The sequence below is a fragment of the Fusarium flagelliforme genome (genome assembly GCF_020744385.1).
Source record: "Fusarium flagelliforme strain FIESC 12 MPI-CAGE-AA-0113 chromosome Unknown B0J16scaffold_6, whole genome shotgun sequence".
Lineage (NCBI taxonomy): Eukaryota > Fungi > Ascomycota > Sordariomycetes > Hypocreales > Nectriaceae > Fusarium > Fusarium flagelliforme.
The window spans coordinates 2,592,063-2,607,918 of record NW_025763508.1 but is presented as its reverse complement, the minus strand read 5'-3'; the positions used below and the strand labels follow the sequence as shown (position 1 = coordinate 2,607,918).

At 48.0% G+C, this 15,856-nt stretch overlaps 6 protein-coding genes across 6 annotated transcripts; 5 read left to right on the top strand and 1 right to left on the bottom strand.

The window, feature by feature from the left end:
• The first annotated feature begins 22 nt into the window (after positions 1-22).
• On the top strand, positions 23-1,914 carry B0J16DRAFT_374813 (general substrate transporter). Its single transcript, XM_046130627.1, has 4 exons — positions 23-263; positions 314-505; positions 571-1,543; positions 1,591-1,914. Exons 1-4 carry the CDS (start codon positions 115-117, stop codon positions 1,792-1,794), a joined length of 1,518 nt encoding a protein of 505 aa, XP_045980401.1. The 5' UTR covers positions 23-114; the 3' UTR covers positions 1,795-1,914.
• An 819-nt stretch (positions 1,915-2,733) lies between these two features.
• On the top strand, positions 2,734-4,046 carry B0J16DRAFT_374812 (uncharacterized protein; the record flags this gene model as incomplete). The annotated part of the gene is made up of 2 exons (XM_046130626.1): positions 2,734-3,423; positions 3,625-4,046. The coding sequence occupies 2 exons, from the start codon at positions 2,734-2,736 to the stop codon at positions 3,856-3,858; spliced, it is 924 nt and encodes a 307-aa protein (XP_045980400.1). The 3' UTR covers positions 3,859-4,046.
• Positions 4,047-4,391: 345 nt separating this feature from the next.
• Positions 4,392-5,660, top strand: B0J16DRAFT_357575 (pectin lyase fold/virulence factor; the record flags this gene model as incomplete). Its single annotated transcript, XM_046129547.1, has 2 exons — positions 4,392-5,072; positions 5,106-5,660. The coding sequence occupies 2 exons, from the start codon at positions 4,392-4,394 to the stop codon at positions 5,658-5,660; spliced, it is 1,236 nt and encodes a 411-aa protein (XP_045980399.1).
• Positions 5,661-6,359: 699 nt separating this feature from the next.
• B0J16DRAFT_347791 (uncharacterized protein) lies at positions 6,360-7,521 on the top strand. Its single transcript, XM_046128608.1, has one exon. It carries the CDS (start codon positions 6,423-6,425, stop codon positions 7,428-7,430), a length of 1,008 nt encoding a protein of 335 aa, XP_045980398.1. The 5' UTR covers positions 6,360-6,422; the 3' UTR covers positions 7,431-7,521.
• A 246-nt stretch (positions 7,522-7,767) lies between these two features.
• Positions 7,768-12,784, bottom strand: B0J16DRAFT_323293 (uncharacterized protein; the record flags this gene model as incomplete). The annotated part of the gene is made up of 2 exons (XM_046125768.1): positions 7,768-8,723; positions 8,800-12,784. 2 exons carry the CDS (start codon positions 12,782-12,784, stop codon positions 7,768-7,770), a joined length of 4,941 nt encoding a protein of 1,646 aa, XP_045980397.1.
• Positions 12,785-13,497: 713 nt separating this feature from the next.
• Positions 13,498-15,769, top strand: B0J16DRAFT_417454 (uncharacterized protein; the record flags this gene model as incomplete). The annotated part of the gene is made up of 2 exons (XM_046133670.1): positions 13,498-13,779; positions 13,830-15,769. The coding sequence occupies exons 1-2, from the start codon at positions 13,740-13,742 to the stop codon at positions 15,767-15,769; spliced, it is 1,980 nt and encodes a 659-aa protein (XP_045980396.1). The 5' UTR covers positions 13,498-13,739.
• Between the last annotated feature and the right edge of the window lie 87 nt (positions 15,770-15,856).

The following is a 15,856-nucleotide window of genomic DNA, read 5'->3' as shown; positions in this document are numbered from 1 at the left end:
AATACGGGTATTCGGAATGGCCCCTGTTGTTATACGAGTATGTAGTCTATATAAGAATCGCTGATCACCCGATGATATTCACTCTTCATCTCCATCACTATCCACATCTCCATCATGGCTCTTCCACCAAAATGGTATCAGTTCCTCGTTGCAGTGTTTGCATCGCTGGGTTCTTTGCTTTACGGTTATGATCTTGGTGTTATCGCTGAGGTTATTGCCTCTGGTAACTTCAAGAGCAAATTCGGCGATGATCCTAATGCTACGTACGTTTCCTATCCTCTTCTTTATTTGAACATGGCTAATAGTCTGGTAGAGGCGCGGTAGTCTCGGTGTTTACAGGTGGTGCTTTCTTTGGTGCCATGTTCGCTGGCTACGCCGGTGATCATCTCGGACGAAAATGGACCATCATGATCGGTGCTCTCATCTTTATCCTGGGAGGAAGTCTTCAGACTGCTGCTGATCATATCAACTACCTCTACTCCGGTCGTTGTCTTGCAGGTCTCGGGTAAGTCTCAACTCAAATATTCTGGACATCTCCTCTGTATTGAGCATCTCAACTAACACCATCAGCGTCGGTTTCCTCGTCATGATCGTTCCAGTCTACCAGGGCGAACTCTGCCACCCCGACATCCGCGGCCGTGTAACAGCCCTCCAGCAATTTATGCTCGGAGTAGGTGCTCTCGTCGCTACAGCAATCGGCTACGGTACCTACACAGGCCTCGGCGATGACAACTCAGGCCAATGGCGCATTCCCCTCGGTATCCAGAACGTCCCCGCCGTGATCCTCGCTGCACTTATTCTCTTCTTCCCTGAATCACCACGATGGTTGATTGATCATGGTCGTCAAGAGGAAGGTCTTCAAACACTTGCCAAGCTCCACGCTCACGGTGACGTGAACGATGCGTGGGTTCGAGCTGAGTATGACCAGATCTTGGAGAGGCTGGCGATGGAGCATGAAGCTTCTGCGAAGAGCTACAGTGAGCTTTTCACGGATAAATCTTGCTTCAGACGGCTTTGGCTTGCGATTAGTGTGCAGGTTGCTGCGCAGATGACAGGCGTGAGCGCCATTCAGTACTACTCTGTCGCCATCTATGCCAAAATCGGTATCCAAGGCGACGAAACGCTTCGATATCAGATGATTTCTTCCGTCATTGCTCTCCTGGCGCAGTTCCTTTGTATGCTCTTCATCGACAGAACAGGACGACGATGGCCTTTGATCGGCGGTAACATCCTCAACTGTATCACCTTCATCATCGCGACTGTTCTTCTCGCCAGTTTCCCTCCTGGTTCTGAGAACGGTGGCGGTTCTGCTGGTTGGGGCTTCATCGTCGTCACATGGATCTACAACTTTTCTTTCAGCGCTACATGTGGTCCTTTGTCGTGGATTATTCCTGCTGAGATCTTCGATATGAAGACTCGTGCTAAGGGTGTGTCGCTTGCTACTATGATGTCGTTTGCTTTCAACACTATGATTGGGCAGACTACTTCTGTAGCTCTTGATGACAAGACCGGTATTGGCTGGAGGTGGTACATCCTCTTTATTGTAAGTTTGATCATGCTCAATAATTGTTCTCTGCTAACGATTTGCAGGTCTGCAACTTTACCAATGCTCTGTACTTCTGGGCCATCCTCCCGGAGACTGCTAACCGACCCCTTGAGGAGATGCGATATCTCTTTACTGAGGCGCCCTTGTTTGTTCCTCTTATGGATACTGCCAAGTTTGCTGCCGGACAGGACCTTGAGCGTCGTGTTGAGAAGGCAGAGGACAGGGAGGAGCTTGAGCATCGTGATTAGTTGGGATTGAGAAGCACACCTTAGGGTAATTGAACTACTCGTCGAGCATCAGACACGGAATATTTAGATCTTTTTGTCGCAGCTTATTCTAAATCTTAGGACATTTGCTTGATTGACTAGACTGCTTCATCGTATTACATATCGCTGTCATATCTCAGCCTGGACTGTTCTACCAGGGTAGGCAACTGGGTATTTGTCTTCCTCTTGTAACTGCAAGCCCAAGGTAAATCCTTCGTCAATGTTATAATCAATAACGACCCCTTCCAGAAAAGTTAAATCTTCATAAGTCAGGTGTATAAGTCGCACAAGCCACTGAACTATAATAACGATGAACGCATATTAACAGCTGCCAAGTTGTACGCAAGGCGACTTCTTCCTCCTTCAACCTTCTTCTCATCTGCCAGCGCGTTCCCTTGTACTCGCTCTCTTTCCCTATCCAGTGCCATTGATCGTGGGACTGGTCTGCATAGAAGATAACTGTCTGGCCGCGCTGTTTCTCCGAATCCTCTTTACCGACCTCATAGTATACCTCGGTAGTCAAGTTTGAGGTGCTGTTTTCACCTTTCTCAAGGCTACATGAATCGAATCAACAGAAAATCGTATACCATCAAAGATACGGTAAAAGCTTTGTGAGTCATAAAGCACAACATAAAGCTTCTCCAGAACTGTGTTCATCATATCCACCTCCACATTAACACGCTCGCGGTAATTTCCTTGAACCTTACTTCAATGCGCAGGAAAAAGTCTGACAAATGGCTCCTCCAAACCTTCAGCTTTTGGTTCATATAAAGAAGCTTTCCCTCCTGTTCTTCCCTTCCTCTAATTCCTCCTCCTTCAATTATCCTCCTCCTTCAACCTTGCCAGCAATACCAACTTGAGGCATCATCCCAACATACTCTTTTCTCATAAACATATCCGGAATACTCCAAAGACACTATCATGTCCAAGCCCACTTTCGCCGAACTCCCCGTTGAACTCCTCGAGGAAATCTACATCTTCCTAGCGGGACATGACTATCGAACCAGCATCCTCAACTTGACGCGAACATGTCGAGTCCTTCGCAACGTCACAACACGCTTTTTATACTGCGATATAGACACCTCAGACTGGCCTTACGAAAGAATGGATCTGTTGATGAGAACTTTGTGGCCTTTAGGACCTCTCCGCTCGTTTGTCCGTCGTTTACATTTCCATGGGCAACCTGGTAGAACGAGCATCGAGAGTCCGACGCGAAGTTTCTATATGGAAAACTTCCTGTATATGACAGAAAACCTGCAAGTATTCCATCTAAACATGAAAGGTTGTTCGGCATTTCCCCGAAAACAAAGGCGAGTCAAGATGAAGGCCCTACGACATATCATCCTTGAAAACTTGCATATTGATCATGGCCGTGTACTGGACTTTATCAAAGAAGCTCCCCAGCTGGAGGTTCTTACCATGAGAAACTATTGGTACGAAGTTAAAAGTGGACTGCTTACGAATCTGAAGTGTCTCGAGCTCATCGATCTCGATTCAGCGAGGCCAGGGTCAGATATGCTGGACGAGCTTCTGCTACAATGTCCCCAACTTGAATCGTTGACTCTTACCACTGAACGGGATAGCTCGTACTACTACTTCGATCCCACCAAGGTAGTAGACATATCGATTATGCTCTCTCTATACCGAAACACTCTTCGTCATCTCAAAATCCTGTGGCAATGCTGTTATTGTCAAGCCATTGGTTCGCTCAGAGATTTCACTTGTCTCGAGACAGTCGTCATAGGTTTTCATGACCGGCGTTCATGGATTCCGGGGACGCCTCTTGTTGACTTCTTACGACCTACTGTCCAGTCAGTCACGCTGGATTTAGCGAACGCGGATGTATTCAAATCGATGCAAAAAATGGGTGAAGCAAAACAGCAGGGGCTATTCCCGAGTCTCCAAAGCTTCACGCATTCTAGTCACTATGTAGACGTTGAGCTTGCAGAACTGTCGAGGAAGTACGGTATGCGGTTTCGGACAAAGCGTGATTGTGCTTTTGACATAGTTGCTCAATTTAACCATGCGGGAAGGGGCTATTTCTGAAGAGCAGTCTCCTTTTGAGGCGCCGAAATAAAGTAGCCATCTAATCTCACATAAAAAACCAGATTATTTCGTCTCTCATACTCTCCAAGGTGGATGTTTCTGACACTTGATGATTACCCCGTGGGGGCAGACAACCTAGATCAAATGTCTCCCCGCAAAACCCCAACCCCCAAACAGCCTAATTAAACCCTCCCCCGCAAAGACCTGCATCCCCAAGGTTCCGAATAGCGTCAGTCCCACTGCCGGGATTAATCTATAGCTTTCGTTGGTGGAATAATAAGGCCGATCTAGCCATTGATGTTGCATCGCCAGTTTTAATAGACTATTCTCTCACTACGGCACCTCACATCCGAGTTTATATCTGGGAAGGTGATGGATCTGTGTTCTGAGTGATGATTTGTGGAATTATACGTGTTACCCCAGATCGCTTGATAGAGATGTGTTTTCTGGGGCAGGTTAAATGCTTGGCTTATAAGAGACTTACTGCCTTACCTTGATAGACAAGTCTTGTCGTTGAGGACATCTATCTCACAATGAAAGGCTTCCTGGAGACGGCTCTCATCGCCGCAACCCTCCTCTCTACTGCTACTGCATCCTCCAAAGGCCCAGTCGACACTTATAAGAAATGCCAACGCCAAACCAAACGCGCAACAGAAGGCTGTCCCAAAGGAACCCTCTTCGTCGCCAAAGATGATCCCCGCGCAGACTTTTCCTCCATCCAATCCGCCATCGACTCATTAGGAAACACCACAACTCCAGGCCACATCCTCATAGCCCCCGGTGACTACACAGAGCAATTGAACGTCACCCGCAGAGGTCCTCTGCATCTTATCGGAGCTTCGAACAAACCATGGGTCAAGGATCTCTATGCAGATATCGATGTTAATACCACTGCGCAGAATGATGTGCAGATTTGGTGGAATTTGGCGAATACTAACAACGGGAGTATGAGCGATAATGTGTACACGAGTGTTTTGACCGTGGGGCCGAATCTGGATGCTACCTTGACTGGAGCTGGGCCTACTGGTTGGCCTGTGCCGGCTGGTACGCCTTTTGGTTGTACTGATTTCAGGGCGTATAACATTGATTTCAGGAATGATTTTGCTCCGAGATCGGTTGGGCCTGCTCATGCTGTTGGTGTTAGCAGAGCCAATGCTGGGTTTTATTCTTGTGGATTCTACAGTTATCAAGATACTGCAAGTCTCCCTCCCCAAGTCTGATGAGGATTTTCTGCTAACTTGGGATAGGTGTATGTCGGAAAACTTGGAAATGCCTTCTTCTACGATAACATTATCGCCGGAGAAACAGACTTCCTATATGGTTTTGGTACAGCGTGGATTGATCGCTCAACCCTATCTTTGAGAAACTGCAACGGTGGAATCACAGCCTGGAAAGGAACAAACACCACTTTCACCAACAAATACGGCGTCTATATCGATAACTCCCAAGTCATTCCCTCGAATGCCACTATTGCTAAGAATCTAGTTGGCAAATGTCCCCTAGGCCGACCCTGGAACTCACAGCACAAGAGCATCTTTATGCAATCCTACTTTGACCCTGTTATCCTGCCGGCTGGATATATCATATGGCAGCCTTCTACCCCAAGGGTGGATAACTATACTTTCATGGCTACGTGGAATGATTACGGTCCTGGATATAATGTCAAGGCTTTGGAGGATGGCGGTATTACAAAGGTTTTGAGTGATAAGGAAGTCAAGCCTTATAAGTCCCCGAAGGATGTTTTTCAAACTCCTGAGGGTAAATTTGGTCATATTGGATGGATCGATAAGAAGGCATTGTAAGATTCATCGAGCTCATGGTCAGAGATATTCAAGTTGACGTTGATAGGCTGTCTTATACGCCTATCGAATCGTTTATCATTCAAGTCTAGCTTGGACCTTCCATCTCATCAATGTTTCAGCCTCATTCTTGCCAAGATTGTTTTCACCATCAAAGAGGCCAAAGCCACTGGAGCTTATTGTCCGGGATGAGTGAAGCGATTTACAGAGTGCTTCATAAGCACAAGCGAAATTAGCAGAATCCATCAACAGGGATTCAATACGCCTGCCCAATCATGTTTCCACTGCCCCTGGATAATATCGCGGGGTAAGACGCTAAGAAATTACAGATGGTGATCAAAGCATCGAGACCTGATCTTCTCTTCTGATTGACATCGTATAAATGAAGCTATCAAGATAAAGAAAAGCAATTATAAGCTGACTCAAGATCAGCTTATCAATATGGCCGAGGTATGTCTCAGACATGCGAAAGATAGAGTTATATTAAACCGCCTTGGCTCTACGGTAAGCTTACACCCGAGACAGCGGCTCAGCGGAATAGACCACACCTAAAACATGGGATTAATTACACGAGTGGCAAAGATAACCAGTAAGCACTCACCGAAAACGCCACAGGAAGGAATATCATCCCGGTAATAACAATCCCGTCAAACGGCCCTCGGCTTGCTCACTTGTGATCCTAATCGAGCTTTCTCCTCTTTTCGCTTCTTCAACCTCGTCAGAGGCTCACATTATGTCCTTCAAATCTTGACGACCGTTGTCATCATGGGCTACTCTGGTCGTGAAGACCAGCATGGCCCGTCTTACTTGTTACCCATTGCTGTCTGCATGGGTATCTCGCTCTACAACGTCCTAGAACTTAACCTCTTGATCTTCACGACCTTCAAAACACGCAAGAGTCTCTACTTCTGGTCCTTCCTTGCCGCGACAAACGGAATTGCACCGCACACTATTGGTTTCCTTCTGAAAAATCTCGTGTCGTCGGATAATTTTATCCTTTACATCTCGCTTATCTCGGTGGGATGGGTTCTCATGGTCACGGGCCAATCACTCGTTTTATACTCTCGATTGCATCTTATCTTCTGGAACCAGTTCTGTCTTAGGGCCGTGCTGGGTATGATTATAACGAATGTGGTGGTGATGCATATCCCAATAATCATTCTTATGTATGGTGCTAATAGTAGCGCTGAGAACACTTGGGTACATCCATATCAGGTCTATGAGAAGATCCAAGTCACTGTTTTCTTTTGTCAGGAGCTTGTTATCTCGGCTATCTATATTAAAGCTTGTTCTTCTTTCTTTGGGACAGAAGGGTTGTTGTATCGGAAAGGGGTGAGAAGAATGAGGAAGCATTTACTTTTTGTCAATGTCGCCATTATACTGCTCGACATACCGATTTTGGTTCTTGAGTTTGCGGATTACTACGATTATCAGACGGCGTACAAGGCGATTGTTTACAGTATCAAGTTGAAACTTGAGTTTGACTTGTTGAATCGGCTGGTTGAGGTTGCGAAGGGGAATGGCACCCTTGATTCTCAGAGTGGTAATCGGAACTTTCATAACCTACGGATGAATGCTTTCGAGGATGGAAGGGGTCATGTCAGACCTGGAGATTGTGAACAGGGTAGTGATCATAGGGAAACCGCCCATGATAAAGGAAAGAGAAGATATCTAGGTTCGGAAGATGGGATTTTGACGAATACGGATATATCTGTAACTTATATTGAGAGAAGGGATGAAGATGGAAGTACGGAAAGACGGCCGTCTATATAATGAGCGAATGTAATTTGTAACATAAACTCTGTTCCACCTGTTTCATCCAGGTCACTTACCAGGAACCCGAACAGCCCAAGGTTGAATCAAGAATCTGATAAATCGATCGTAACAAGAGCTGGAATTCGATCAATGACTCTAGAGTGCGTCAAGTAACTCACACATTGAAATTGTGGAAGTAATGCTATGAAACTACTCTGGCTTCTCAATATTGTTTTGAAACAAGACGAGGACTTTTCGGAATCAAGTTGTTGCGCTGGACTATATCTACTTATCGGCATCTATCTTCTGAAATTACATTATTCCACCAACATCTACCAAATGCAAAATTGCTAACTCAAGGGTTCACAATCCTCTCAAGGACATGACAAAACTCCCGCACCTCCTCCACGGTGTTGTAATGCACAAAGCTGATCCTGATAAGACCATCATCCTCCAGCTTGAGCACATCATGAGTTGGTCTAGGTGCCCAGCAGTGTCCAGCCACAATTCTGAACTTTCCTTGGCCATTGACCTTATTCATAACATCTCGGGAAGACTGGCCGATGACCTGGAACGTGATGACTGCCACTCGCTTCTCCGCATCAGACGTCTTCTCGCCAAAGACCCGGAACACAGTGGGGTGCCGGTTGAGATATGACAGAAGCACCTCTTGAAGAACCGTCTCTTGAGCAATAATCTTGTCCCAGCTGATCTCCGTTAGATATCTTGTGATGGGAACAAGAGCTTCCTCCAACTCAAAAGCATTGGAGCCAAGTCGAAGTCTCCAATCCAGTCCAGGCCACCCACCGAGGAAGAAGTGAGCAATATGCGTCACCATCCGCTGCTGAACACTTCGACGACCGTAAAGCTGAGCCATGTGTGGACCAAACACCTTATACCAGCTAAAGCAGTAAAAGTCCACGTCAAGAGCTTTCACATCAATAGGACGGTGAGGTGCCCAAGCAACACCATCAACGATGACGATGGCCCCGGGGATGGCATGGACGGCGTCGGCGATTTGCTTGATAGGGTGAATGGTTCCCACGACGTTGGAGACGTGGTTACATGCCACGATCCGGGTCTTGGGGGTGAGGAGAGGCTTGAGTGTTTCGAGAGAAAGACAAGGGTCGTCGCCGGCGGGTGGCATCCACCACTTGATGGCGATTCCAAGATCGGCTGCCAGGGCTCGCCAAGCACCTGCGCTTCCTTCGTGACAAAGGCTGGAGACAATCATCTCGCAGTCGGAATTTAGAGAAGGTTTGAGGGCTTGGCCAAGAGTGCGGAGGACCATGGTTGTCGATTGTCCGAACGCTGTATTTGTTAGCATCTTGTTGTCCTGCTCCAAGACTCTCCCCTTGGGCTATGGGGCACTCTAGTCGAAACTTACCAATTTCATCAGCATCGGCATTCATGAATGCTGCCAACTCTGCCACCTTATCCATCATCCTCTTCGTCTTTGCCTGACTCTGTGGATCATCCAAGCCGAGCTCAACTGGAAATGCGGACATGTATTTGTGAGTGTTGTCGATAGCCCCTTGGTAGACTGCAGTGCCAGCCGCGTTGTTGAAAGCCACTAAACCAGTATGAAGAGCTGGGAATTGTCTTCGTACACTCTCAACATCTAAAGCGTCCTGCGCGGTCGTCGTGTTTGTTGTGGATGTAGATGGCGTCGGGCAGGAATCTGATCCTGGGGTAACGAAGAATCCTTGGTCCATGAGATTGTTGATGTTGGCTCGCAAGGCTTCCTTGACGCCCGTGGATGGTTGGTCCGGCCCATTCGACACGCCGAGTGGCTGATGGTCCGTCGTCTCGAGCATGTAAATGAGTGGAAACATGACATGCTGCTCTTGTTTGGCAGCAACACTCTGTCGTAGCTGCTGCAGCCACTCATCTCGACGCAGGGGTCGCAGCACGAAACCATATTCCTCTTGCAGTAGCTGCCAGAAATCCCGGAATTGGATGCCATCTTGGACTGCCACCGAGATTGTTTCGTTTGGCTCAAAGGCTGCCTGGGAAACGACTTCTGAGACGTGGCCAACGTCACTCAAGAATAGCCAACCATTCGCGGTATCCTGGTCATAGGCTCCGAGCTCAAGAGATGCTGCGATGTAGCGCCAGATAAAGTCGCCCTTGTTCGCCATACCCCTCTTTGCATCACCCATGATATATCCCGGCTTGATAACCTGGATATGCTTGACCTTGTCCTCTGTCTGTTCGGCAAACCTCTTCACCAACATCTCCGACATGGCTTTGGAACGCGCATAGCCAGATCCTTGAAGTGCTTTTTGTAGAATAGACTCGTCATCCTCGGAATCGAAGCTCAGAGGCTGTCCACCAGACACATACACAAAGCTCTGTAGCGGTTTGGTGCGGTTGTTGATAGCTTGGAGGATCTGGACAGTCGATGTTACGTTGGTGGCTTTCAATGTCTCGTAGTCCATGTGATAATGAACTCTTGCGCCGTTGTGGATGATACAGTCGATGGCATCTGGTCCCTTCCCCTCAAGCCTACTCCATTCAGTGGTGTCCAGTCCAAGCTGAGGTTGTGAGAGATCACCCAACCAAGCATGGATGCGAGACTCGTACTCGCCTCTCCACCAAGCTGCGTTGGTGAAGTTTTGAAGCAAGTAATCGTGTCCCTGGGATGCCCGAACAAGAGCATGTATCTGACAGTCTGACTGTGTAAGTAGCTGTCGTACAATCTCTTTGCCAACGTAGCCGGATGCCCCAGTAACAAAGACGTGATGTATCTCTGAGTTACGCAGCTGCTTCGTTCGAGGGTGTAGAACAGATTGAAGGAGGCTGTCAATGTCGTCATTTGTACTGGGAGATACATCATGGTTCTTGGCCCCTTTCAGACCTTGGCCTGCGTCAACTGTAGCTGCAAGTGTTCGAATCGTTGATCTCGAGCTTAAAATTTGGTCCATGGGAATTTGCACCGCGAACCTCTGCTTGATAGCCTCCGAGAACGACATGATCTGGATAGAGTCGATACCACCGGATTGGAGATTGAAGTCGCGGCCTTCCAACTGCTTACGAAGATGCTGATCTTGGCCAGCGACAATCTCGATGTACAACTCACAAACCTTCATGGCGGTTCGCTCGGTTGGAAGTAGTTGTTTAGGTAGAAGATTCGGCACAGCTGCCTGTTTGGTCGAATGGCTGATGATCCATTTTTGGATAGCCGCTCTATCCAACTTCATGGATGCGTTGAGAGGGAGACCCTTGGCAATAAGAATCTTGCTAGGAATCATATACCTCGGCAGACGCGATGACAGAAATTCAGTCATCTTCGCCTGGATGTCGACAGAATCTCTATGCTCGATGCTATCAGTCGAAGTTCCATGATGATTTGACGTGCCAACCTGCACCACAGCAACAAGCTGGCCGTTCCATGGGCCTTCTTTCACAAGAGTTGCCATGGAGTGACTGATATCAGGGAACAAGCCCAAGTTGTGCTCGACTTCACCCAGCTCGATGCGTTGACCATGGTACTTGACTTGTCCGTCTGTTCGACCAACAAATTCCAGGCTTCCGTCGAGCGTGTCTATGTTGTAGCGGAGAAGGTCACCCGTTTTGTAGAATCTTATCTCTCCAACTCCGAGTTCCGAAATCCATGGTGGGTTCTGCACCACAGCTGCGTCGGTTCGAGCTGGGTCTTTGATATACTCTTGAAGCAGGCCTGGACCAGCAACTAGAAGCTCGCCGACTGCTCCAACGGGCACCAATCTGTTATGGTTCTTGGGGTCAACAAGGACGCAGATGTACTCCTTGACAGCATGACCGATGACCTCAGCGCGATTGGTAAGTGGTCCGATGATGCAGCCACCTGTTTCCGCCGGACCGTAGCCTTGGTAAAGTGCAAGTCCACTTTGCGACGACCAGCGGGCAACGACATCTTTTCGAAGTGCTTCTCCAGAGAAAATGAGTGTTTTCAGGGTAGGAAATGAAGCAGGCGACAGGGTGTTTGCCAGTGATGGCGTGACGATGGCGAGTGTCACTTTGTGGTTGGTGCAGAACTCAGCAAGGTTGAAGAGGCGATCCTGTTCACTTGGTATGCAAACGCAACCTTGGTGTAGAAGAGTTGCGAAAATGTCGGTGATGAAAATGTCCCAAGTTGAGGCAGCGAACTGGAGAGCTCGAACTCCTCTATAGCTAAGAGCTCCCCCTTCAGCTAGCATTCGAGTGGTCAACGCTTGATGCTGAACAACGATTCCCTTGGGTTTTCCTGTTGAGCCTGACGTGAAGATGCACACTGCTGGGTCGTTGGGTAGGACACGAGGAAGCTGCCTGGAGTGGTGGGTGTTGTCTTCCTCCTCTGTCGTAATCTGGGAGACTTGCAGAACATCAAATTCCATTTGTGTAAATCTCTTGCTTTGACTCGGTGAGGTGACAATCAGCCTGGCGTTGATCTGGCTGATGATCTCTTTCGCTCTGGCCTCTGGTTGAGATGGGTCAACTGCCACAAAGGCAGCTCCGGCCTTGAGAATGGCCAGTATAGCCACTACCATCCAGACACTCTTCTCGAATGAGAAAGGGACGAAGTCGCCGGTTCTGACCCCCTTTGACAGTAGCTGAAGTGCAAGCTTCTCAGCCGCTTCATCCAGTTCGTTGTAAGTCAAAGTACCGTCCCAAGCGTCGATTGCGGGAGCACGTGGAGCAGTGCGGACGGATTCGCGCCAGAGATCGATGACGGAGGATTGTATTTTTGTTGGTGTACGGGGCAGGAAAGACTGCAAGAGGCTTTTGTCCGTATTGCTGGCAAGTACTCTGCGCCAGTCGCGGGGAGAAGGGCTTAACAAATCCAGGTGAATCTCCTGGAAAGTCTTCCACAAGACCGAGGCAAACTGTGATGGGACGCGAGTTTCTCCAGTGTACAGACAGATGTTTCTGTTGGTTACTTGTAAATGGTACTGGATGGTTCCATCAAAATTATCAATTGCATTTCCATCTTGTTCCGTAAGTCTCACAGAGCTGTTGATAAGATGACAATGCTTCTTGGCCTCGAATGGTCTTAGAGTGAGCTGAGGTTGGGCATTGGAATCGAAAGAAAGAGATGGAACAGAAAGTGGCCAGTGAGAGTAGATGAGAACTTGGTCGTGAGGTTCAGCCTTGAGTCCTGACGCGAGAAATGCTACCTGATCTGATACGAGATACAGATGCAGTGCGATGGCCCATGCCCTGAGCAGGTGATTTTCTTGCTTCGCGAATAGCATTACTCTCTGCTCTGTAGATGAGATAGACTGGTGGGATAGAACGAGCGCCCCCGAGGATGGCTTCTCATCATGATGCTGAGCCCTGGTGGGCAAAAGGCCTGCAGCAGTCTCCATGTCGAAGTCGTGGATGGAATCTGGCCGTGATGAGTCTGACATTGTGTGATTCTAGGACCAAATGTGAAGACCAAGAAGAAGGTGGTTGTGAATGGCGATCTAGGTGTTTGGTGACTGATAGTCATTCGCATTTTCAACAAAAAGATTGGTTGCACAATCCCCTTGACATATAATATAACTAGAGTCTATACAGGAAGAATGCCATATTGTTTCCAAGTGTGTCCTACCAACATCATCATTAGTTGCACCAAATTGCCGTGCCACATCTTCGGGCCGCTTCTGGCTGTCCACTAGGACCTGGGGATGCACAACTGTAGATTAGAATAGTTGACCAGCTTGTGGTCTTCAGAGTGAGAATATCATCAGGGTGTCAGAAGGATTGGTCGCCTTGAGCATAAGGGACGAAATAATGTGGCCACCTTATGTGAGTTTAGACCAGCACTTAGGCTACTTTATTTTGACGCCCTAAGTCTTAGAAGACAACTCTTCTCACACCCGCCTGAATATCTGCCATGTACCATGCACCGCAAACAAGCTACGCTGTGCAAAACATGAATCCGGGGTCAATCGGAGACCGGTGCTCACTCCATCGGCCCGCTACTAGGAGGGCTCAGGGATGATTAGCCAATAACAAGCTCTTTAACTCTCCGACATTTGTTGGTCATAGATTTACACCTGGCTTTTAACTCGTTTAAGTTGTCCCTTGTCAACGACCCTGTCATAAGCTTGTCAAACTGCACTTTTGTTTGAACGTCCTTCCTTATTAGATATCATGCAAGGAAAGACGTTAATTGACTCCTAGCCAAGTAATTGTATGATTACGTGATTGTTGGTTGTACATGATCAACAGCTAAACATATGAGGTGACTCAGAGTATCGTTATTCTTTGTCTCATTACCAAAGTCACATACGTTGAGAAACCTGTAGCTGATCGTGCAAGCTTGCATTACTACCAGACATCGAATCTCTTCTTGGTAACTCGGATATCTTGCGAAAAATGGCCACACTTCCTCTCATCCAAGTATGGAGCGACAAAGGTAAACCTACACTTCTCATTTCAATAATAGCTTGCTAACCTAGACTCTAGATCTGATCAGTGAAAGCACCTGGCAGGTCTCACATATCTCATACTGGGAAGAATACCGATGGCAATCTGTTGACTTGATCATCACCAGCCTCCGTCAGCACGAAAGACCAACTGCGAACGAGGGTCTGCGACTCATTCTGATCCAAGAAGGGACATGGACGCCTCTGGAGCCAGCATCCTTGGGGTCAAACCAGGCCTATGATTTCCTGCTTCGGACACTCCTGATGCCGGTAACTCAGGGTCAAAAGCGCCTCATCAAACTCATTGTGCTACGATCAATTGGCTACATTGCGCGATCAGACATCATTCCTCTGCGCCTCCACGACTGTCCACATGTGGAAGCTGTCATATCCTTTGCTCGACCTCTCCAAGCTTATAAAGAATCAGCATTCGTGTTGGATAAGAAGGAAATCAGCTTATCAGGCATATTTAAGGAATCCGTAGCAGGTCTCTTAGTCCTGTCGGATCCCAACTCGGACCTTCAGGTCATCTCATCTGAGCTAGAACAAGAGCTAGGCAATCGACTGTCATTCCCCTGGATCATTCACGAGACACCTCGTGAACGGACTCTTGTTCTCGTTGAAGCAAATAGTTCTCATCCTCAAGATGGACTTGGTCTGTACACAGCAGCCAAAGCCCTGGGTATCAAGCTGGTGGTCTTGGATGAAGCTGATCATTGGCTCGCCAGCCACGAGGGAGACGACTTTCGTGAGGCATTTATGCCAATAACGCTCACCAACCCGCCTAAGCCAGAACTTACAGACCACATTCTCACTGCTCTCAAATCGTACGGCAAGCCTATCGATGGTATCATGACAACCGCAGATACGTACTGGCCTTTTGTCGCTGAGGCGGCTATAGCTTTGGGTCTTCCTGCAGCGTCACCAGAGGCTTTCCAGATCGCCACCAACAAGTACAAGACCAGCGTATTTGCTGGTCATCAAGCACATCACGCCTCCACCCCTGAAGAAGCCGCTTTAATAGCTCAGAGGGACGACTTATCCTACCCCCTAATTGCCAAACCATGTGGAGGATGGAGTTCCGAGGCAGTCTATCGTGTTGACTCTCCCGATGCCTTGAAAAAGGGTATCAGTGCGATTTTCTCATCTCGACATGGCCATGAGCTTGTGATTGAGCCATACTGTGACGGACCTGAAGTTGACGTTAATCTTGTCCTGCAAGATGGACAACTCCTCTTCTTTGAAGTTTGCGACGACTTGCCCAAATCAGCCGATGTCAATGGGCCAAAGGTTGGATCACTGTCTACTTTTCACGAACTTTGCAGCGTTTACCCATCTGAGCTACCGAAACAAGAGATTGAGCTATTACGCGATACGTTTGTGGATATCTTGCTGTCACTCGGACTTAACAGCGGTGTGTTCCATCTCGAAGGGCGCGTAGAGAACTCGACAGTCGAGTACAAGGAACAAGCCAACGGTAACATGGAGCTCACCGCAAGTGACACGCGGAATGGCCAAGTCAAGGAGCCAAAAGCATGGCTTATCGAGATCAATCCTCGTCCTTTGGGCATGACGGGCTCTCAAATCATTGAGCACACGTACGGCATCGACTATTGGGGTCTGGCTCTCCTACTCACCGTCAACGACACCACTCGGTCTCGCGCACTTGCTCTTCCCTTCAAAGCTGGTCCTCAGTATACCAGTGCAATGGTCTTCATCCCCGCCGACTTTCCGTCATCTTGTCAGGGGGTCTTTGACTCGGATGACATTTGCAAAGAGCTTTTCTCACGCAGACCTGATCTCGAAGCATTTGTGAGTCGGTGTGGATGTTTGATCAAGCGTGGACAGAAAGTTCCTCATCCTAGTGAGGGACGCAACACGTTTGTTGCTTACTTCAACGTATTTTCTCGAAGGGGTCGTCAAGAGGCGATGGATATTGCAAGACAGGTACGGGAGGAAGTCAGATACCAGTTCAATTAGTTGTCAAATGCATCCTTTTTGCTTCTATCCATCATTTCTATTTTCTTTATGCATTGTTAGAAAGCAGAAGCCATACTCGTCCCTGTA